General features: G+C 42.4%; 1 protein-coding gene across 1 annotated transcript in view; it reads left to right on the top strand.

Moving 5' to 3' along the window:
• The first annotated feature begins 2,410 nt into the window (after positions 1-2,410).
• The window catches only part of dipk1c (divergent protein kinase domain 1C), a 68,646-nt gene continuing 48,332 nt past the window's right edge, over positions 2,411-22,724 (top strand). Inside the window, exon 1 of the mRNA XM_078291354.1 lies at positions 2,411-4,282. Coding sequence (XP_078147480.1) covers positions 4,049-4,282 — 234 coding nt within the window. The 5' untranslated portion in view covers positions 2,411-4,048. The remainder of the gene's footprint in view (positions 4,283-22,724) is intronic.

Genomic DNA, 22,724 nt, shown 5'->3' with positions numbered 1-22,724 from the left:
GCTCTTGCTCACCCCTTTAAAAGACTGTCAAGTTCCTGGAAACCAGAACCAGACACCTAAAAGACCTTTGGCAACACCTTCCATTTGAGAGATGCACGACAGCTACGACTTCAAGGACTGTCTACTGTGTTTTTGCAGAGAGAATAAAGGGTGAAATTGGAGAGCTAATCATAGTTTTGGAGTTTGGCTCCCATTGCATTCCCTCATACAGACACTGTTGACAGATACACACACTCTGGCATCAGCGACCGCATCGAGAAACCCGATAAATGAAACCAGACAACTGAGGGACCAATCAGCAACCGGCCCGCACTGACTTTGTGCGAAGGAGGAGATCTGCAGAGTTAATGGGATTAAGTAGTTTGGAGTTCGGCACCTGTTGCATCTGACAGACCGACAGCAGCCAGATGCCGTCGCTGTTAGATTCAACGATTTCCCCCTGATTCTCTTTTTTTCTGAGAGGGAGAAGAGCAAGTTGAGAGGTAATTATAGTTTGGAGTCGGATTGTAATTTGGAGTTTTGCTGCTTTTTTTGCGCTGCAGCAGCTCCACAAAACCACATCGACAAGCTTGTAACTAGTACCTGACAACATGCCGACAATTGGATGACAAACTATCTTGTTTCTTCCTAAGAGGGAGACCACTTGAATCGGAGAAGAGATCGTAGTCTGAAGTTGAGTATTACCTCATACCTTGCACATTTACCTGTTCGGCATTAACTGACGCTTTTATCGAGGATTCCCAAGGACTCTTCAACAGGACACACAACTACCGATGGACACATTGGCTGCTGCAGGGATCAAACCTATGAAATTGCCTATGAACACTAGGTAATATCTAGTATTATCTCTTGGAGCGAGTCTGGTAACAGCTGCAGCAGCTGCGGCTTGCTCCGCCACCCACAATTGCATCAACGAGCAGAAATATGGTATTTTAAGAACCTGGCGATGACAAACTTTCCTCTGATTTCGTTTCTTTTTTTCTGAAGGATTTTGGAGAGTTATATTTCACCATTTGGATTCCCCTAGCGCTGGAAAGACCCTCGGCCTCGGCAGCGGACAATACTTTCTCTGTGATCCGGAGCCACGATAAGGAGAACATAAGTGGACTCTAAGCTCTTCTCCGCTGAGTTCTGGCGAGGATTTGAGAGTTTTGAGCTGGGTCTTTAAGGGGTTTCTTAGCTCATGGTTTGGATGCTTCAGTAAGAGGCACCGCAGCCACATCAGGAAATTACAATAAGGACTAAATAGGCGGACGACAGAGCTCGGACACGTCAGCGACAGACTAGACTAGACTAGAAACTTTTCTCAGGGAGTTTTGAAAGCTGTGTCGGTGAGAATTAAGGTGTTTTTAAGTTCTTCAGTTACAGGTGACAGCTGCTTCAGAATAATTATAACAAGGAGCGGGTAATACCAGACAAGTGACTGACAAGCTTTCTCTGAAACATCTGCAAGCTTAAATCGTGGAGTGAGAGACCCTTGACTGACCCAGACACTTCTGCAAAAGAAGTGGATGATTAGCTCCTCCAACAAGGGCATCAGAGGGAAGAATCAGACAGCTTTCAGACGGGCCGTCCTCCTCCTCTCGAGCCCTTAAGACTTAAAAAGTGAAGGATAATATACACGTTTGGTTGTCTCAACACTCTGCAAAACAGCAGTTAAAGACAAAAAAAAAAACCCCGAGGCTGAAAAACTCTCTGCAGTCTCGCTGTCGTCTTCAAAGTTTGGACACAAGAAAAAAATCCATGTGATATCGAATTTTTGGAGGTGGGAAAATTCATGATATCAAAAGAGTTCGAAAGAGTTTTGAAAACTCACAGATCACAGATTGAGGTTCGGAAAATTCATCTTATATTGAAAGTGTACATCTCATCTCACAGAAACCAGCTGGTCAGTTCCATAATAAGCAGCAGTTATGAAGATAAATTTGGAGGTGTTTAGATACCTAAATTGAAGTAATCACCGCTGTACAAGTTTCGGATTAAGTGTTGTGATTATTTGGGGTGATAAGGCGTTTCTGACAGGGCGTTTTAAAAAGCAAACGGCTAAAAAATAAGTCTGGGTAAAAATCGAAAAGGTCTGACATCGCTTGACATCGAAGATCTCATCATCAAACATCAAAGATTTCTTTTTCCAGTAATCAAGACGTCTTTTTCGGATATCAAGGCGCTATTTTTCTGATATTCAAAAACTATTTTTCTTTGGAGGCACCTCTTCTGACATCAAGGAACCTTTTTTTGCATATCAAGTACCCCATTTTCTTTTAAGCTCTGTCTTTAAAAGAAACCTTTTCCAGATATCAAGGACATTTTCCAGCATCACAGAACTCTTTCCCTGACGTTGCCTCCTCTAAATCACCCAGGATCTTTTCGGATATTACTGGCTTTCATTTTTCCGACACCAAGTCTCTCTTCTCTTGCGTGTTTCGGAGCTGATTTCCGGCCACAGCTCGTCTCCGTTCGACCGCGAGCCTGGCCCGGCGGCCGCAGGAACGCCGGACGCCACGAGGAGTTGACACAAGGACAACACACTCACTGCTGAGCGCTGAAGGGAAGCAGAGGTCCTGCTGTGAGTGTGTGTGTGTGTGTGAGAGAGATAGTGTGTGTGTGTGTGTGCTGCAGAGACAGTGTGTGTTTTTGGTGCAGGGGAATGTGTGTGTGTGTATGTGAGAGAGTTTGTATGTGAGAGTGTGTTTGTGTACTTGAGAGAGAGAGATAGTGTGTGTTTGTGTATGAAAGGCAGAGATACTGCAAGAGAGTGTGCATGTGTGTGTGCGCCCTGCTGTGTTTTTGAGTGTGTGTGTGTGTGTGTGTGTGTGTGGATGTGGTGAGATGCCACAGCGGACTGTAACAGAGCCAAGACTCCCACATCACGCTTTCCGACAGTAACTGAACTGGTTTCGGGTTGTTTCCGGGTTACTCAACTTTTATTGACGTGCTGTGGAAAAACAAAAATAAAGTTGGATACAAAGGACCAGACTCTCAATAATGCATGCTGCAAGAAAACAAAACATCCGAGTATCTCTTGTGGAAACGCTACAAAGGACCAGTCGACTTGTCGGGTCTGGAATGCGTCGGTCTAATTCTCTGATTATGGATTGTACTCTTCTTCAGTTGTTTTTGTTTTTCTGGGTTGGCGTCAGAGTTTTATCTGCCCACTAAACTCATAGACTTTTCTATTTTTTTTTTAAGGCGAGGAGAGCGGTCAGTCCAATCCCCTTCAGCGTTATCTTTGTTTACTGACAGTCAGGAGGCTGAGAGGCTTACAGAGTCGGGGAGGGACAAAGCTGCGGCATCGTCATAAAAATCATGCAAAAATGTATGGATGTTTTCCATATGTGAGGCTTCAGATGAGCCCGGTGTTTGGATCTGAGCATCATGGATCATAGCGGTTTTCTTGCTAGTTTCCTAATTGCGACCGTAACTGACTGCAGAGCATCATGGGAAGCATCACCGCCCGCGCACCCAGTCCCACTTTAGACTAAAGAAACTACATTACACTACTTACATTAGAATACAAATTTACTTTACTATAGTCGCTAAATTTTGCAAACACAGTAAATTAACTGCAATAGATTTACCATATTAGACTATAAATATTGACCCAGGCTACTCATTGTCAGTTTTAATTTTAAACTAAATTAAATAAACTCACAATTTTCCCTCTGAATGAATGAAATCTGACTCAGTTTCAGTGGTTTATTGTGTTTTCTGGCCCTTCTGTAATATTTTGAAAGGGATTTTGTCAACATTTTCAACTAATAATAAATTTGGTGTGCCTTTAATTTTTTTTATTTTGCCAAAAGAAGTTAACTGCTACGCCAAACGCTTAATAATCACTGTACTAGAGTTACATACAAGCCCTAAAGTCACTATCTGTTTTTAGTGGAAGAAAACCACTTTTTAGCAGTTTACCACAACTATTTCGAGGACTACTTCCACTTTTTGGCAGACGACCACAGCTTTTTCGAGGACTACTTCCACTTTTTGTCAGTCCACCCTAACTTTCGGGCAGACTGCGCTCACTTGTGGACGGCCTTTGACCCCCACCATGGTCCCTGGAGGATTAGGCGTGGGAGCAGGGGGTCGCGGCGGCGGCGGCGGCGGCGGCCTGTGCCTGCTCAGGTGGCTTGGCCTCAGGCTGTGGTCTCGGCGCGGGACCCTGGTCTTCGCTCTGCTCTGGTTCGGCTCCTGGCTGTTCCTGAACGGCCTGGTGTTTGTCCACAGGACCATCCTGTCCGACTACTGCACCGACGACAAGAGCAAGAGGATCCTGCAGCGACTGGTGAGTCCAGAAATTTCAGATTCGGAGCGACTGGTGAACGGCTGTGTGTGTGTGTGTGTGTGTGTGTGTGTGTGTGTGTGAGGGGTGAAAACTACGGGCCGTCACTGATTTCACCTATTAAACCCACTTCAGTCATGAAGAGGAGATATAGATGATGTGGAGGAGACAGGTTAAAGAGGGAATTTTAACTGAGACATGGGTTATGCAACTAAATGAATATAAACAGGGATGTAGTGGAAGGTAAACCCACTTAGACCCAGTTTATCCAGTGTTTTATTGTCGGGAACAAAGTGTCTTCACCTTTCTACGCTCACATAAATCTTTAGGGCTGAAATCTTTCCGTATACATCATAGTGAACAGTGTCAAACTGATGATAGTTACATGAGGATCGAGTCTTTTAAGGGGATAAAAGCGTAAATTAATGTTGTTCTGGAAGTATAATATAAGATTTTTGTTTCTATTGGTGGTTGCGATGCCTTATAATGATCAACTGGAGATCATAGTTTACCCACGTTTTTATTTACCACTATGTTACTAATTATAGATGCATATAATTGTGTGTGTGTGTATGTATGCTTTCAGTCGGTTAATGTGTGTGTGTGTGTGTGTGTGTGTGTGTGTATGTGTCTGTTGTGCACGTGCATGCTTTAGTATTTGTGACATTACTGTAACTCCCACTTTGGTTGGTGCAAAAGTCCAAACAAGATTCTGTGTATTTCCAAGGGTAAATATATTGTGATGTTTATGTACACAAAAAAAATTGATTTGAATGCGATTTAGACAACAATGCGAATGAGGCAGGATCCATGTGAACTCCATACTGGATTATTGTGATTATGCTCTTATTCGGAGTAAGACAAATAGTAGATAATAGTAGATAAACAACAAAGTCAAAAAAATAGTGGAATAATGATACTACTTATAGATTATTTTAATTTATCTTAGAAGATTAGATTGGATAAGAGTGATAAACACCTAAAAAGATGTAGAATCATCAGGTAAATGTGTGTGTGTGTGTGTGTTTATGACTTTGACCTGTATAGACCACACCAAATGTCTATTTTAACTTGGAAGCATCTTAAAAGGGGCATTCAGTAATCTATAATCCTCTACTGGACTTGAGGTACGGTGGCCTACAAGTGACATTTGACTTTTTTGGCTTGAGAACGAGACTTTTTAGACTCTGTAGCTGAAATGTGTTGTGATGCCGCTCGCTCGCTTTATAACACCAACCCCGTCAATTTTGTGCTACGAGACAGTAAAAAAAACCTGTTTATTTCTCCCTTAAGTGTGATTTTAATGACATGTGATTTCACCTCAAACACGTGTCTTTGTGTCTCTTGTGTATTTGGTGACGGAGCGGACGGATGTAAACTGGATTATTAGGGGAAGTGCCACTTTATGAAATCATGTTAACAGCTTAATCACACTATTGTCTTAGGCCAGTGGTTCTCAACGTAGGGGTCCGGGGACCACCAGGGGTCCTTGAGGGGGCTCCAGAGGGTCCCCAGTAAATTGATGAATTGTTAAACTTTAGCATTATTTAATTTACAAGAAGAGAATGTAGAAGAATGACTGTTTTGATCATAGTTTCTCTGTTATCTCTCTACCTACAATACAGCTAGTCATGGGATTCTGGACAAAATCATATCCGACAATAAAAATATTCTCAGATTTAGGTCCGAAAAACTCATCAAATTAGTGGTCCATGATATGAAAAAGGTTGAGAATCACTGTCTTAGGCTATTAGCGTTAATCTCATTGTTGTGCGAGTGTAAACAGCCACTGCTCTATCTGCAGCATTACTAACAGCCCAAACACCAGTGTGTGTTTCTCTAAGCGCTAATGACTTCCTGTCAGGTGTGTGTTGGTGATACCTGCCCTGCGCTATCTGCAGCGTCACTGACAGCCACACAACAGCAGAGTGTCTCCTGAAGCCTAATTACCGCCTCTCACCGCCTCATCGTCTCCGCGAGGCCGGGCCGGGACTATCTCCCAGCATCACCGGCAGCTTTAAAGCTCTCTCTCTCCCTCTCTCTCTCTCTCTCTCTCTCCTCTCCCCAGCCTATTCATTATCCTGAGGACAAACTGCCTGCTCTCATTGACTGTGTCTGCGCGTCCTGCCGGACGCAGCGTTGCATCATGGGTGTGCAGTCAGGCGGTTACAGTAAATAGGCCGGTTATTAGGCAGGCAGGCGGAGATAAAGTGGCAGAGGTCAATAGCTCTTAATGGTCTGCCGTCTGATCCACTCCAACATCTACTGATGGACCGGGATAAACACTGGGAGGAAGACTCGCTCTCTCTGTCTCTCTCTCTCTGTCTGTCTCTCCCTCTCTGTCTCTCTCTCTCTCTCTCTCTCTCTCTCTGTCTCTCTCTCTCTGTCTGTCTCTCTCTGTCTCTCTCTCTCTCTCTCTGTCTCTCTCTCTCTCTCTCTCTCTCTCTCTCTCTGTCTCTCTCTCTCTGTCTCTCTCTCTCTCTCTCTCTCTCTCTTTGTTTCTCTCTCTCTCTCTCTCTTTGTCTCCCTCTCTCTGTCTCTCTCTCTCTCTCTTTGTCTCTCTCTCTGTCTCTCTCTCTCTGTCTCTCTCTCTCTTTGTCTCTCTCTCTGTCTCTCTCTCTGTCTCTCTCTCTCTTTGTCTCTCTCTCTCTCTGTCTCTCTCTCTCTCTCTCTCTGTCTCTCTCTCTCGCTTTGTCTCTCTCTCTCTCTCTTTGTCTCTCTCTCTCTCCCTCTGTCTCTCTCTATCTCTCTCTCTCTCTGTCTCTCTCTCTCTTTGTCTCTCTCTCTCTCTGTCTCTCTTCTTATTCTCTCCTCTCTTGCCCAACCTCCTCCTCTCAGTTGCTTTCTTCACTTTTTAAAGTCCTTCTTGCTTCTTCTTCTTTCCCCTTGTTTCTTTCTTTCTATTTCCATCTCTCTTTCTCCAGTTTTATCTCTCTCCCTCATTCTCTCTCTCTCTTTCTCTCTCTCTTTTTTCTTTCTCTTATTCTCTCCTCTCTTGCCCAACCTCCTCTCAGTTGCTTTCTTCACCTTTTAAAGTCCTTCTTGCTTCTTCTTCCTCTCCCTCCCTCTTTCTCTTCTCTATTTCCATCTCTCTTTCTCCAAGTTTCTCTCTTTCTCTCTCTTCTTTTTCTTCTTATTCTCTCCTCTCTTGCCCAACCTCCTCCTCTCAGTTGCTTTCTTCACTTTTTAAATCCCTTCTTCCTTCTCTCTCCTTTCCCCTTCTCTCTATTTCTATCTGTTTCTCCAAGTGTATCTCTCTCCCTCCTTCTCCTCTCTATTTCTATCTCTCTTTCACCAAATATATCTCTCCCTCTTTCTCTTCTCTCTATTTCCATCTCTCTTTCTTCAAGTTTATCTCTCTCCCTCTTTCTCTCCTATCTCTCTCCTTTTCTTTCTCTTATTCTCTCCTCTCTCTGCCCTGTCCTCCTCCATCCTCTCTTCTCTCTCTTGCTCCTCTTTCTCCATCTTCTGTCTCCCTCCTTTTTCTTATTCTCTCCTCTTTCCATCTCTCTCTCCAAGTGTATCACTCCCTCATTCTCTGCTCTTCCACCTCTCCTTTACCTCTTATCTTTTCTCTCCATTTCCTCTCTCCCTACTTTCTCATCTTATCTGCCTCTTGTCTTTATCCCTCGTTCTGTCTCTTTCTCCTCTTATCTCTCTTTCTCCCTCGTTCTCTATCTCCTTTTCCTCTCTCTCCAAGTTTATCGCTCCCTCATTCTCTCCTCCTCCACCTCTCTTATTCTCTCCTCCCCTTCCCTCTTATCTTTTCTCTCCATTTCCCCTCTCCCTACTTTCTCCTCTTATCTCTATTTCTCCCTCGTTCTCTGTCTCTTTCCCTATCTCCCCTTTTCTCTCCTTCCTCTGCCCTTGCCTCCTCTGTTTTTCTTCACTTTCTTCATCCCTCCTTCCTTTGCCTGTCTCTCTCTCTTTCTCATTCCTCTCGCCCTGCGGTTTCTCTCTTTTCTCTCTCTCGTTTTTCTCTCCATTAGATTTGCTCCGGTCAGTAAAGTTGCAGTGGGCAGCAGCTTCAGGATCATCAAACCATCCCACCATCCGTTTAACTGAGACAGCTCAATTACCCGTCCTGTGTCCCACTCTCCAACCATTACACACTTTCTCTCTCTTCCTCTACCGCTCTTTTCCTTCTCTCTTTCTCTGCATACGTTGGTTATGTTTGGAGAATTCCCTTCTTAACCCGGTTACTCAAGTAATCCGGTTTGTGTCGATGCACGTAAAGTCAGAACTCGGTCAGAATGACCCGGGTTACTCTTCATGAGAAATATGAGATGGAAGATTGTAGCTTTAGTTCTTCTACAGACATTTCCTGGAGGCAGAAATAATTTCATTGGTTGAGTTCAACCAACCTCAGTGGGCGGAGCTTAAGAACCACAGATTTTCTGGTTAAGTAACATTAGACTGAGGCCATGTCCGCACTAAGCCAGGTAAATTTGAGAACAGCGTTTTCGTCCACACTAGCGTTTCCATGCCGTTTTCTAAAAGTTTCCCGTCCACACTGATACGCAAAAAATATAGGAGAACGGTGAAACCTACCCTACTGGGCATGTGCAAGCCTCCGACCCATGACCTTTATGTCGTTACCACCATGGTGTTCACAAGGCATGAAGCTCAGTGAAAAAGACAAGAGGTAAGAGAGGAGGAAGCTAATATTATGAAGCCTAGCGCTCTGCTGCTAACTGAAAAAATACAGTCTACCATATTAAGTTATCTAGGTTAGCTAGTTAGCTAGCTGACCTTCAGCATCATGATGCCATGGACATGAATGAATGAAAAAATGTCACTGCCATTTATATTTTTATTTATATTCTGACCGCAGTATAATTTGCCATTCAAGTTTGCTGTTAGCTAGTTTGCGCTTCAAAAAAACTGTGGTTCTTTGGCTCTGCCCATTGAGGTTTTACTCAACCAATCAAGATTATTTCTGCCTCCAGAGCAGCTCTGCTCCGAGAAATGTTTGTAGAACTAAAACTAAACTCCAATCTGTGTTACTGGTTTCCTCCCATGTTTCTGTGGCATGGAAACTCTTTTCACTTTTGATTTTTGCCGTCTGAGCAAACTCAGACTTGCAGAGGGTTGTTGGAATATTTTGATGTCAACATAAAACATGGCAACGAGCAGCACTTAGGCTTCTATCTTAGGCTTCTATCACTATTGATATCATCATTTCTTTCCCCTGCAGTAGAAGTAACCTAGGAGCAGCAGCAACCTCCTCAGAAATAATCACACAGCGATTAAGAGAGAAATCCATTTTCCAGCACACAGGATTTGATGTAACTATCCCTTGTGCTCTAAACCTCTTAGACAGATCCAAAGTAACTAATGAAATCCAAAGTAAATACAGGGATCCAAAGTCAACAAATAGTGCATGCTGGCTGAAGTCATACTCTGCTTTAGCTCCATCCACCTCCACTCCCTGCTTTCAGCTGCTGGAAGTTAAGAGGAATTTTCTAGTAACAAGTTGGTTGAAAGCCAGTTTTATTTTACAATAAACTAATTTGGTCCTACTGCATAACAGTCAGGACAATTTTCTGCAGCACTAATGCAAGACAGATGCAGGATGAATGCATGAAGGACTTCTACCAAAACTATTTGCACGGTCAAGTCTCTTTTCTTATTTATTTACGAATGCAAAGACTCTACCAGGAAGATTATTTTGGATTCTCTGACAGGTAATCCTCCTCTCACTGCAGCGATTACTGTTGGGATTTCTTCTCTGAATGAAGCTCAGCGGCCTGGTTCAGGCTTGTCTTAACTGCTTCAGGTGTTGTGGTAACCTGAGCAAAACTCTGTCAATCCTCCCCTCTTCTTCTCCTCCTTCCTGTGGCCTCATCCCTCCATTCTCAGACCGATAAATCTGCCTTTGAACCAGCGGATTACACAGCGTTTTTAGCAGGCGTGTGTTGAAACGGCGTTTCAGCTCGGTGCTTGTAGCTGCGAGCTGCGTAAAAAGCCGATGGGTTGAGTTACAGGTTTAGGTTTGTGTGTTGTTTATTTGCAAATACATATAAATAATAAAATACTTAGAAAGGGAGGTGAAGAAGGAAGAAATAGAGGTGAGGAGAGGCAAAGAAAACCCAAGTGGCTTATTAAAACATTTCATCCCAAAAGAAAACCAATAGAGGAATAAAAGAGCATATCGATGTTGTCAGGTTAAAGCACATATCAGCATATCTACACAAAGTATGTTTTTCAGGAATTAAGTGTATTTATGAGATGAAATAGGGGGATCTGAACAGGTTTCAAGACCAGGACCACATAAATGACCATGTAAACCTTCAGTTTGAGAAAGAGAAACATCAAAATTGTATTTACTTTTTTATTTTCTGTGACAGCAGTGATATGAGCTTTGGTCCACAGTGTGTCATCCCCCCTCTCTCTCTCCTTTCCTTCTTCACTGTATACTATTATATGAAGCACAAATGCCTTTAAAAAGCCTTAATTAATCCCCTGCAGATCATAATATGTTCAATAACTGGATGGTGACTGCACACAGAGATTAAAATTTAAAGTTTATCCTCGCAGCAATAAAGGCCTGATGCTGTTCCCAGCAGCAGAAACCCAATCTACAACACCAGGGGACGGTGTTGGTGACAGATCTTCGCCAGCTGCAATACAACACCTCATTTCTTAACCTCAAATGCAAAACAAAACATCATCTGTCTTGAGGAAAGTTCAGTGAGCGAGGCCAGCGCAGGCTAAACTACGCTCGCAACAACACTGGAAAACTATATTCACAGTTAAATCAGCAGACCGGTCAGTCCAGTAATGTCAACAAAGAAAATGAAGTGTAACATACTCAGCAGTGGGCAGCAGCATATAAAACTAACAGACACGGAGACTCTCAAAATGGTCGTTAATATGGCCGCTATGTATAGGATGATGATGTCATGGGACTCGGGTAAAAATACACTCTTGGGAAACTTTGGCTGGTTCTCATTTGTCTCTAGCGAACACGTTAACTCGTTCAACTCTGACTGAACTTAAAGCTGCGCTAGACGAGATTTTTTATGTAGAAATCCAGCCGTCTTATTGGCCGAAATCACCAAGTGGGGCTTCAACAGAGAAAAGCGTTGCATCCCCGCTGATTGAGATGCCGTAGATTCGTCGTATTTGCCAAAAATTAAATTCTGGTGTCAGGTTTGGTCTGGTGGGAAATCTTCCGCTCCACACAGAAAGCGACAAATCAAAACTTCAGATTGAAATCCAAACTGTCTCCTGACCAGCAGCAGAGAAAGATGGACGTTAGATCTTCTCCTCTTTTCTGTCTCTTTGGTTTATCCTTTGGTATAAAGCATCACAGACCAGCTGATTGGTAAACATGAGCGAGCTGGTGTAACGTTTACTGACCTCATACCGCACAGGAATTCTGGGTATTGAAGTTTCCTCTCGTTGCCATTTGGAGCTGCCGACGTGCAAAGCCGCCTAGCGCAGCTTTAAATAACTTTTCGGTTTTCTGCTAAAGGTCTCAAGACGGGAACAAGCTTTTTTCCTCATTAAATGTGAAAGTGAAATCTTTACTCTTCGCTCTACAGATCTCATTTTTCCTCTTGGGCTCCTAAAAATTGGAGCAACTTGCTTGATGAAGTACGATTATCAAACTCTGGATCTTCTTCAAATACACAACTGAGAACTCACTTTCACAAGATGGGAATTTAACACATAACTTATTGTTCTCATTATGCTGCGGTAGTATTGATAATGTGTTTGTTGGGAGTCCAAAATGGTTTCTGAATTTTACCGAGTTGATTTTAGCTAAGGGTGTTATTGGAGTTTTTAGCACCAGTCTTCTCTTTATTATAGCAGAGTGTGTGATATTTGTTGTTTTGTTTCTTTTATTTTACAGCATTTCGTAGCATACTTTTTTTTACTGTCTTAAAAAAAAAAAAGTACTAACACACAAAATGTCTGCGTCTCTTTGGCTCCGCCCACTGAGGTTCAACTCAACCAATCAGATTATTTCTGCCTCCAGAGCAGCAAATGTTTGTAGAACTAAAACTCCAATCTGTGTATTTTTGTCGGTGCACAATGTGAGTTTTTATCAGTCTTTTTTCTGCTGGCACATGTACATCAGACCAATCAGATCACTTATTTTCATTCAGCAACCAATCAGCTACAGCCCCTGCCTTTACAGTGTTGTGTAGTATCAATATTTAGGATGTTCACAGTGTGAGTGCAGACTTTGTTCCTGCTGAAGCAGAAACGACACAAAACCCTTTATCCGTGCGTCTCTGCTGATCCTCGGTCTATTTATGGTCTAACTCTGTGTTTTTACGGCCCGTCTCGGTCTATGTACGGCCTAAACCCGCCTCAGCATGTCTCTGGGATTCCTCCGACTATTTATAGCCTGACTCGTTCTTTTTATGGCCTACCTCCATCTTTTTATACGGCCTGGTTTGTCCCTTCCCACGAACACACAGGGGGAACAGCAAGTCTGTCTAGAGCCCAACTCTGTGTCTGTGTGTCTCTGCTGTTCCTCTGGAGGAGAACAGTCCTTCATCAATCTAACTTACATTTGTCCTCTTTAAAACGTATTTATTAAATTATTACAGTCCTTAACTCTGTTTCTGTTTGTCTCTGCGGAGGAGAACAGTACTGACTTGAAGTCTTCAGCTCTTTTACTAACTGCTATTGATGGTCCAATATACACAGAACCAAGCAGAAAATCAACTTATCGCCCGCATTGCTGCTCCTCCTTGGCCAAGGCATCAAAACACACAACCAACACAAATATGTGTTCATTTTTCAACCCCATCTAACTAGATATGACTTGACATCATGTGCTCAACTGACAAAACATCTGACAACATCTACCCAAACAATGAAGATCTAAACTCATTTGACACACTTTTATAATAATTACCCAGCATGCCACCCTACATCCAACTGCATAACTCCACCCCCTGTTACCCAGAACACTGTGGAACTATTTTTTTTAAAACTTTGGCCAATCCAACTCCTGGGCTGATTATCAAATCCAAGAACGCCAAGTCGACACTTGTGTCCTTGTGGAGAAAGTTCTTCCCAAGTCGTCTTGTGGAGAACGATCTTCTCATCTCAAGTGAACAGAGAAGCTTCCAGACAGTTTCAGATGGACTGTGAGCTTCACATCGCGCGCTGATTAATGAAGACACACAGCTGTTAGTTTTCTAAGCTGTACTGCAGACTGCAGCGCCGCTCGCGGTTGTCGCAATGAATCTTGGGGCTTTCAATTCGTTCTCGTAGGTCAAGTCACCGTCCGATGCATCCTCGATATTTTCAGTTTGGCAAGGAAACTTCCAGGTTTTCTATCCCTCCTCCATCCTGTCGTTCTTTTGTTTTGGAATCGTGTTTCAGCAGTTAGATATTACATAAAAAGTGTCATGGAGGACACAAGAATGCACAAGAACGCATATTGATAATCAGCATTGGCCAAGTCTCTGGTATATACCCCTCCACCCCTTTACCCCTCCACCCCTCCATCCCCTTTACCCCTCCACCCCTCCACCCCCTCTACCCCTCCATCCCTCCATCCCCTTTACCCCTCCACCCCCTCTACCCCTCCATCCCTCCATCCCCTTGAGCTACAGCAGCCCGTAATTGACACAAACAATAAAGTCACATTTTGGAGGAATGCCAGTGGGGGCTGAGTTTTTGCTCCACAGCAGAGTACGGCCCGGAAAGTGAGTTTTGAAAGCCAGAAACAGCAGCTGGTCAAGTAATTGATGAGTCATTGGTATTGATCAACAATCCTATCAATCCTCCACAGATATATTATGGTCGTTTTATGCTTTGTGGCGGTAAAAACCTTACTTATTGTTTCTTTAAATGCAAATGGCCAAACACAACAGAGCGACAGACGGAGAGTCAGTACACAGACAGACACTTAAGTCAAATACACTGGCAGACAGGCGGACTGACAGCTGCTCATAATGGGGTTGGAAAGGTTGTGAGAGGTCCTGACACTCAAAACAAACACACCCACATTTTCCCGTGACAGCGCTGTGGCACTTTGACCTGACAGGACCGGCAGCGTTACCGCCTCTCCGTCTCCTCCGGCACAAAGACTCCGCTCCTGTCTCGCAGAACGACATAAACACGCCGTTTAGACGTCGAAGGTTGACACTGCCGCCGGGTAAACGCCCCCCCCCCCCCCCCCCCCCCCCGACGACACGCTTGGTGTTTTTCTTCTGACTCGAACTGAAAGTTTACACGGTCTTTAATGTTTTGACTCGAGTTTTACAACCCTTGGGCCCTTGAAACCTGTTGAAAACCTGCTGCATGCTTCCAGAGATACATGGATGTCAAAGAGAAAATGAGAAGCGTTCATTTCTTTGTTCCGGAAAAAATTACCTTTTTTGTAGATTCGTGGTTTTTGCGATATGCTGTTTTTCTGCTGCTTCAATAAAAAGGCTTTTTACCTTGGCAGAAGGGCGAACAGATTTACAGTAGAAAATGGAAAAGAGGAAAGGCTGAACGCACCTTTGAAAGAGTCAGATATACAAAGGACCGGTAAAAACACTGTTCGGACGGTGAAGGTTGAAAGGATATATGCTGCTTGGTGGCACCTTTTTATCCAAAACTCCTCACTGTGTCATGAATGCAAATAGGATGTAAGGTTGATAGGAAAGGGATGAAAAGAACTAAAAAATGTTAATCCTCTCTGTCCTGGAAAATACTTATTCTTCTAAAAAAAACGACCACAAAAGTCACGTTTGACACAAAGTCACTACGAATCACTAATCCCTTAAAATAACCTTACATTTTCATTAATTTACATTCATTCACCCTTTAATTCATGCTAAATCCCCTTAAAATAAGTTAAGGGAGTTATTAATGGAGGAGACCCCACTGAAACCTCCTTAATTTTTGATTTCTTATTTTCTAATATAATGAAAAATTGAGTGAGACAGGAACTTTCCATTAATAACTCGTTATTAACCCTGTAAACCTGCACACAAGGCATAAAAAAGCCCTTACTAGTGTGATCAACCCATGAAAAAATCCCTTAAAAACGCATGATACTAACCTTTACCTTTTTAAAGCTATGCTATCTTTAATAGATTATTAATGTTTATGTAATGGAGAAATTAAGGACATTTCAGGGATAAACTTAAGGGGTTTGGTTTCGTAGTGAGGTTGTAAGGTTGATAGGGGGAAAAAACTGCCGATATTCAGGACATCCAGACGCCAAAGTCACAGAAACAAAATGAATTTGGGTTAGAAGCGGAGTGCAGCCGCAGCAGATGTGCAGATGTACGGAGGATATAAAAAAGAGCGGCGGACATGCAGCCTGACCTGAGGGTGAGGAGAAATATTACGCCTCCGTCCCCTCTGGCAGAAAGACTTAGCTCTTGTCCCAAAGGAGCGATAAAAACACAGCGTTCGGATGTTAAAGTTTGACAGAACAAGTCGCCGCTCTCCTGCAGGAACTCTTCTATCTCCAAATCTGACCTTTTTTATAGAAACATCGTCCCCCTGGTTATGTTCCCCAAGGATAAAGACTTTCCACGGAATAGTAAAAATACAGTTTAAATATATAGTGGAGCATCCTGCCTGATAAATGGACTGCTGGAAGGAATATTATGTCCCTCTGCATTTAAAGCTCCATACCTTATTTGATGTCTTGTGACCAAGTCAACTTTGCTCGAGTCCCAAGTCAGTCTCAAGTCTTGAGGCACAAGTCTCAGATGTAGATTACCAAGTCAAGTCCAAGTCATTAATGTCAAGTCTCAAGTCTAAATGTAGAACAGCAAGTCAAGTCAGAACAAATCAAGAGTCCAGTATCAATTTAATATCTTAAAGAAAACTAAATATCTAGGACTTTTCAATGCAATATGGTTTTAATAGGATAAAAACTTGGTAAGAGCATCATGAGTTTGATTTCTATAATCAGTTTCAACTTCAATAAATTCAATCATTCCATACAAATTCAGAAAACAGAATTTAAATTCAGTCGTCTGCTGGAACAAATCTCATCACTTTCAATCTAAGTCATTTACACAAACACAAGATCTCAAGTCAAGACTTTAGAAACCTTTTCAAGTCATCAAAGTACAAGTGAGAGTCAAGTCCCAAGTCACCAGAACCCAAGTCAAGTCGAGTCCCAAGTCTGGACACAGATGATTTAACCAGAGAGAAATATGTTCTGTTCCTTCCTGTTGCCTCTGGGAAAACCCTTGTCCCTTCCTGGAATGATAAAAACACATTCAGGTATTTGGAGTTAGAGCTGCACTATAGGCAGCCTCCTACATTAAAAACTTCATTACCCAGAATTCCTGTAAGATGAGGTCAGTAAACTGTTTACCAACCCGGCCGGTCTGTGATGCTTTATACCAAGAGAAACCAGAGAGATGAGAGAGGAAAAGATCTAACGCCGGTGAGTCCTAATTCCTGATTTAAGCTGATTTTTACAGAAAAATCTTGCCTAGTGCAGCTTTAACAGTTATAATTGATAATTGGAATATATGTGTGGTTGGTAGAAGCAGACTATTTTAAATTCAGTCAGAGTTTAAATGATTCAAAGCGATGGAGACATTTGACCAGACAGCAATGTTTATCTTTATGTCTTCTGGGAAAAACTGATTTTTGGAGTTAAATGTTACAGTTTATAATATATAATATACAGTATGTGCGGCTGCTTGAAACAGGCTATATTGCAAGTTCAGCCAGAGTTTAGACCTATTCAGTATTTGACCAGGGAGAAACATTTGCCGCAGCTCTCTGTCCAAACCCTCAGCAGAAGGATTAAAACACATCCAGACGTTTGCAGCTGAAAGTGTTGCGTGATGGATGGAGCGGAGGGGCGGGTGATGGGGAAAGGGCAGCAGCTTAGTCTGATCTTAACTGATCGTCTGCAGATCTCGTCTTTTAATCCGCGGCTGAGCTGAACCAGAGCCGAGCGGAGTCGCGGCTGCGTCTCTAGATGTCATTTACAGACTCTGACTCACCTCATTTACGCCGGACCACACATGAAGTTACCCAGCATGCATTTCACAGACGTCAAGTTCGACGTGAACCTAAACAAAGAACGATTCACTTTATAAAAAATGTCAGCAGAAGTTAGTTTAGTTTTATATATAGTCAGAATCTGCTTTGTCGGCGTTCCTTTATGTGCTAGAAGTGATTTTCAGACTGTTCCTCCAGGCAATGGCAGTGAATGGAGAGAGAAAAAAAACACAATTCTCCGGTCTGCTCTACCGGAGCAACAGATCACAGAATCACTGATTTTGAGGTTTTATCATGGAGGAAGAAACACATCCCAAGGTACTACCAGAGTTCAAAAGACCCTTAAAGGGTAACTTTGGTATTTTTCAACCTGGACCCTATTTTCCCATCTTTTTGTGTCTAAGTGACTAAAGGGGACAACAATTTTTGAAACTGGTCCAGTATTGAGCGAGATCGCGTCAGCCGGCAGCCGTGAAACGAGCTGCGATGTAATCCGACGGGGCAAATCGCACCGTCAATGTACGTCCACTAAAAGTGTTCAGTGTTTTTGCCACTGACAGGCTCAGATTGTTATTATAAGTGTCTGACAACATTATGGAAAGGACCCTACAGAGAACAGTTGACTTCCTGCAACAACTCAACTCTCGCGAGACTTGAGCGAGACTTGGTTACACACAGACCGGATCAAGCGAAAGGTAAAGAAAAACGTTTCATTCTACATTCTCTGTAGGGTCCGGCTGAAGCGATCTCGCTCAATACTGGACCAATTTCAAAAATCGTTGTCCCCTTTAGTCACTTAGACACAAAAAGATGGGAAAATAGGGTCCAGGTTGAAAAATACCGATGTTACCCTTTAAGGAAGTGATGTAAAACTCAACCTTCCTGCCTGTTGTTTTGGATCTTGAACATGGCGCCGCACTTAGTTTATTTTCATCTGGTCAGGCGTCTGTGTCTCATTACTCTGACCTGCTTATGGTTGCAAAACAGTTTTAACAAAGTCCAAAAGTGAATCTTGCTGGTCGCCATGCTGTTAGATGTTCCGGGGACGTTGTTCTGTAAAAAAAAAAAGGAAAGATTGGGCAAAAAACCTGCTGTGATGATCAGGTTTCTCATAATGCGATAAAGGCTTTTATCCAATTAAGGAAATCACACTCAGCTGTTTACATGAACACTGGAATAATCTGGGGGATTGCCTTATTCGAGATATGATCGTTTTTTTTAGTGTGCATGTAAACTCCCTCAAGCACTAATTTTCACAATATGATATTAAGGCATTGTAAGAATTCATTGTAAAGCAGCTTTGGAGGGATATCTACAGAAAGATATTGAGGTTCAGATTTCACAAAACGATGCAGGCAGCAGTTTTGGATGACTACAAATATCGCCTCAACTGTTAATGTTACCTGTTACCCAACTTAACCAAGTTGGGTAAAAGTCATACAAATTCACTTTCCAATGCTTGAATTAAAGCAGATGTGAATATTTCTGTTGCCTCTGGTAAAAGCCGAAGCCCTCTGATGAATCCTGCAGTAAAAACATATTCAGATATTTGGAGTTCAAACTCATAGTTGATAAGAGGAATATGTGTTCGAAGGATAGAAACACCAGTACTCAGCCCTAAAATCCTATTTTTCTTCAAACAAGTGGAAAAAAAATCTTTGTGATGGCATTAGATCATTTCACTTTTTTCAAATGAAGTGCCACTTGTTTAAAGATTAAAGAGACAATATTGTGATCGTCCCACTTGTTTTGAGATAATGTGTTTTTTATTCAACAGCATTACTGAAACAAGTTGCATTCTCACCTCATCAACAGAGCTTTTCACTTGTTTTATACCTTTTTTATTTTGGAATTAAAGAATAGATGGACTTTTTCTGCCTATTTTAAGTACAGCCGAAGGTTATAGACAGTTGATTTTCAGTTTTGGATCAAGGAGAAACCTTTATCACAGCTTTCTGCCTTCGGGAAAAGACTGAACACACATTCAGACATTTGGCATCAAAAGTTACAGCTGATAAGTGGAATATATTATATATACGCAGGGTAGAAAATTAACTTATTCCCCCTTTGGCCACAGTGGCTGATTGACTCCCAGTTACACCAGCCACTTTCACTCCTACCAAATCAGTTTTTTTTATACATAAAAGAAGCTCGTAAGTGTCTAGAAGAGGAGAACATCTAAGCAGCTACAGCTTTTTTGCCCGTATTTTTACTAATTCCCCTCCCTGATTATATGCATGCCCTAATAAAAAAAGACTTTAATTTTAAGTTCAGGCAGAGTTTAGACAGCCGAACGCTATGAATATGCAGTGTTGGACCCGGGGGGGGGGGGGGGCGGGGGGGGGGGGAACAGTCACCTGGGGAAAGACTCGGCCCTCTGCAGAATGATTAAAACACACTGAGGCGTGGATGTAGCTTTAATACTGACAGATCTTCGGTGATTGATTTCTGAAAATATTGGTCCTGTTATTTATCTCTGGCTAAACACTTGTCTGCTGGTCTCTGCTGAGTGACTTCAGATGTTTGGGAGACAAATGATAAATGAAGCAGCAACGTAGGATAAATACATAAATCCGACAGGAGGATGAAGGTTCTGCAAATCCTGGATCTGTGTTCTCCATTGAAATGATAAACTGCGGGCTACAGGTTTGACTTCTGTTGAAGTTGCCCCCTTTTTCTAAACTGTCATGAGTCGGTTAGAGAGAGCTGACCGTGGAGAATGTTTGTTTTATTGTCCCCTCCGGCCGCCGGCTTAACTCCCCACAGAGAGAGAGAGAGAAATGAAAGCTTGTACACAGACAAGAGGTGAATGTCGTGTATGATGAATGAGCCGGACACAAGGACAAATGGAGAAATCGATTGAAGCGAAGGAAGGACGGAAAAAATGTGTTTATATACCTGTGAAGTAGGAGTTCAATTCCCACTTTGGGTTCAGAGAGGGTGGATTGTGATTTATAATGTGTGGCAGGTGACAAGCTGAACATGGCGTCCATATGGCGTCATTCACTTCCATTCAAAACCAGGCAAAGGGAAAATAAAAACCAAAAAACTTGTGAAGCAGTTTCTCCTCTTTGCGTTCAGGCACAGTTCATGTATTTGGACATGTTGACTTCTGAAAGGAAAATTGCTAACGCTTTATTTTCCGGGTCCGCAATTTCCTAATAATTTCCTAGAAAGGGAACGGGTTAATTTCTTAGGAAGAAAGAGAGCTGCAAGTCACAAAATGCTAACAAGCTAGCAAACCTCCGTGCAAACTTCCCTTCAAGAAAAGGAGTCGTGTTGCATTTTGAGACTTTGAGAAAAAAACATTTTAATGATCCTGCTGTTGTTTGACAGCCATGAAAAGGTAACGTCAAATTATTTACACCATATACATTTCACATCAATTATTAGAACGCATACAAAACAACCACAGAAAAATTTGATTTATTGTTTTGCTCATGGAAACTGAACAGGGTTTTGCAGTTGTACCGCACTTTGCAGGCGCGGCCCTTTTTGCCGCTCTGATCTAAGGGCGAACTGAGATGTGACTGAGCCCGAAGGCTGCGATCACACCTACTGTTTGTTTTCCCTGGTCGGCCTCAAGCCGCAGATTAACAGTTTCCTTTGTGGCATTTTTCTGTTTAGTTTGTTAAGCTTCACACTGGCCAATTACACGGCAACCAGGACTTGTACACAAAAGTCACATGACTCACAAGCAGCTTGTTTACAGGACAGAGTTTGGTAACAAGTCATCCTGCAGGTTAGAGCTTTAGGAGGCCGGGAGAGTCAAAACAAATCTGATTCCAGGCTCTGTTACCGCAGCAGTTTCAGTTTTACAATCATGAAAACACAACTTCAGTATTATATTCAATTTAGACTAAAGTACTGCTTTACTGTGGCACTAAATTCTTCAGTAATGTTGATGGCAGAGTGACCAACTGCCTGAGAGACAAGTGTTGGCAGAATGCTGTTCTCTCTCTCTCTCTCTCTCTCTCTCTCTCTCTCTCTCTCTCCCCCTCTTTCTCTCTCTCTCTCCTCCAAAATTGATTTGTTATTCAGAAAATAACCGCTCATCATTCCGCTCACATAGCCACCGCAGTAAATCCTTTATTCATAATGACCAAAATGGTTTCATAAATTAATGGTTAGTGTACCCGCACACACACACACACACCTACACACACACACACACACACGCACACACACACAGATCTGAACAGACTGTCTGGCAAACAAGCAGCAGTTGAGGTTTTGCAACTTTTGGAGGGTGGCTCCGGGCAACTGGCTGACAGATAGTCAGTCATGGCATTTATGTACCCACAATGCACTGTGGCTGGGCGTCAGAGGAGTAGGTCCTGTAATGTCAGCCAACACCAAGGGCACACACACACACACACACACACACACACACACACAAAACAGAAAGCACAGCAAAACACAGGTGCCAGTAGGACTGCAGCTGATGATTTGCTGATCGATTAATCAATCTTAACTACTAATTTACAAACCAAACTTTCAGAATTGAACATGTTAAAGTGAGCAGAAGTGTATTTTTTCTTAAATTTGCATGTGGAATAATATAATTACTGTAACCAGACTATGTTTCAGCATATAATTGGCTGGAGTCCAGACCAAAATAATTTACTGCATTCCAGGGAGTTTCTTCTGCATGGAGCTCTCTAGCAAAACCCCCCCACCCTTCTTGTCCCCTTGATCTACGGTGGCCTGTAACTGACACAAACAGTAAAGTCACATTTTCCCAACACAGAGCAGTAAGCAGCCAATCAGAGCAGAGATCCAACAGAAACATCTAGTGAAGAAGCTGATATCTCACCATGCTGAAGCTGTAAGAGTAAAACTCATTTGGCTTTTGCTGTTTTGGCAAAATGCCGTTGTGACGACGCTTGTAGCACCGTGTGGGTGTGTATGTGTGTGTATGTGTGTGTGTGTGTAGACAAATGCCTATATACAGTATAGGCCTCATGCATCCTTTAATGTATTTGTTCTACTTTCGAAAAAACAAATGGGTTAGCGTTCTTATTGGATAAATTACATGCCAGTGAACATAAAACCAATCAAAAGCACTGATTCGGGGAATGTAGCTGTAACGCTTTATTTTTTCCGGGTCCGCAATTTCCTAATAATTTCCTACAAAGCAACAGCTAATTTCTTAGGAAGTTTCCTGGAAAGAACCATGAAATTATGTTTCTAATTACAGGGAAAACGGAGAAAGTGTTCAATGGTAGTTGGCAGTTGGTAAATTCCTCCAATTTCTTCTGGAGTTTCAAAGACAGAACCATGAAATTATGCAGTAGTTATATAGAAAATTAGAAATTAGAGGAAGGAATTCAACAAATAACTATGTTATACTTGGGTTACCAAATTGACCTCTGCCTATTATTTTTCCAATAAATAGTTTATGTTTTTGCATTTCTTTCCAGGAAACTCTTTTAGAAACTGACAGTATCTTATCGACTCCTGCAAACAGACTGCTTACATTCTCTATATGACTACTACATAA

The sequence above is a fragment of the Centroberyx gerrardi genome, chromosome 22 (assembly GCF_048128805.1).
Source record: "Centroberyx gerrardi isolate f3 chromosome 22, fCenGer3.hap1.cur.20231027, whole genome shotgun sequence".
NCBI classification, from domain to species: Eukaryota; Metazoa; Chordata; class Actinopteri; order Beryciformes; family Berycidae; genus Centroberyx; species Centroberyx gerrardi.
This window is presented reverse-complemented; position numbering and strand designations above follow the sequence as displayed.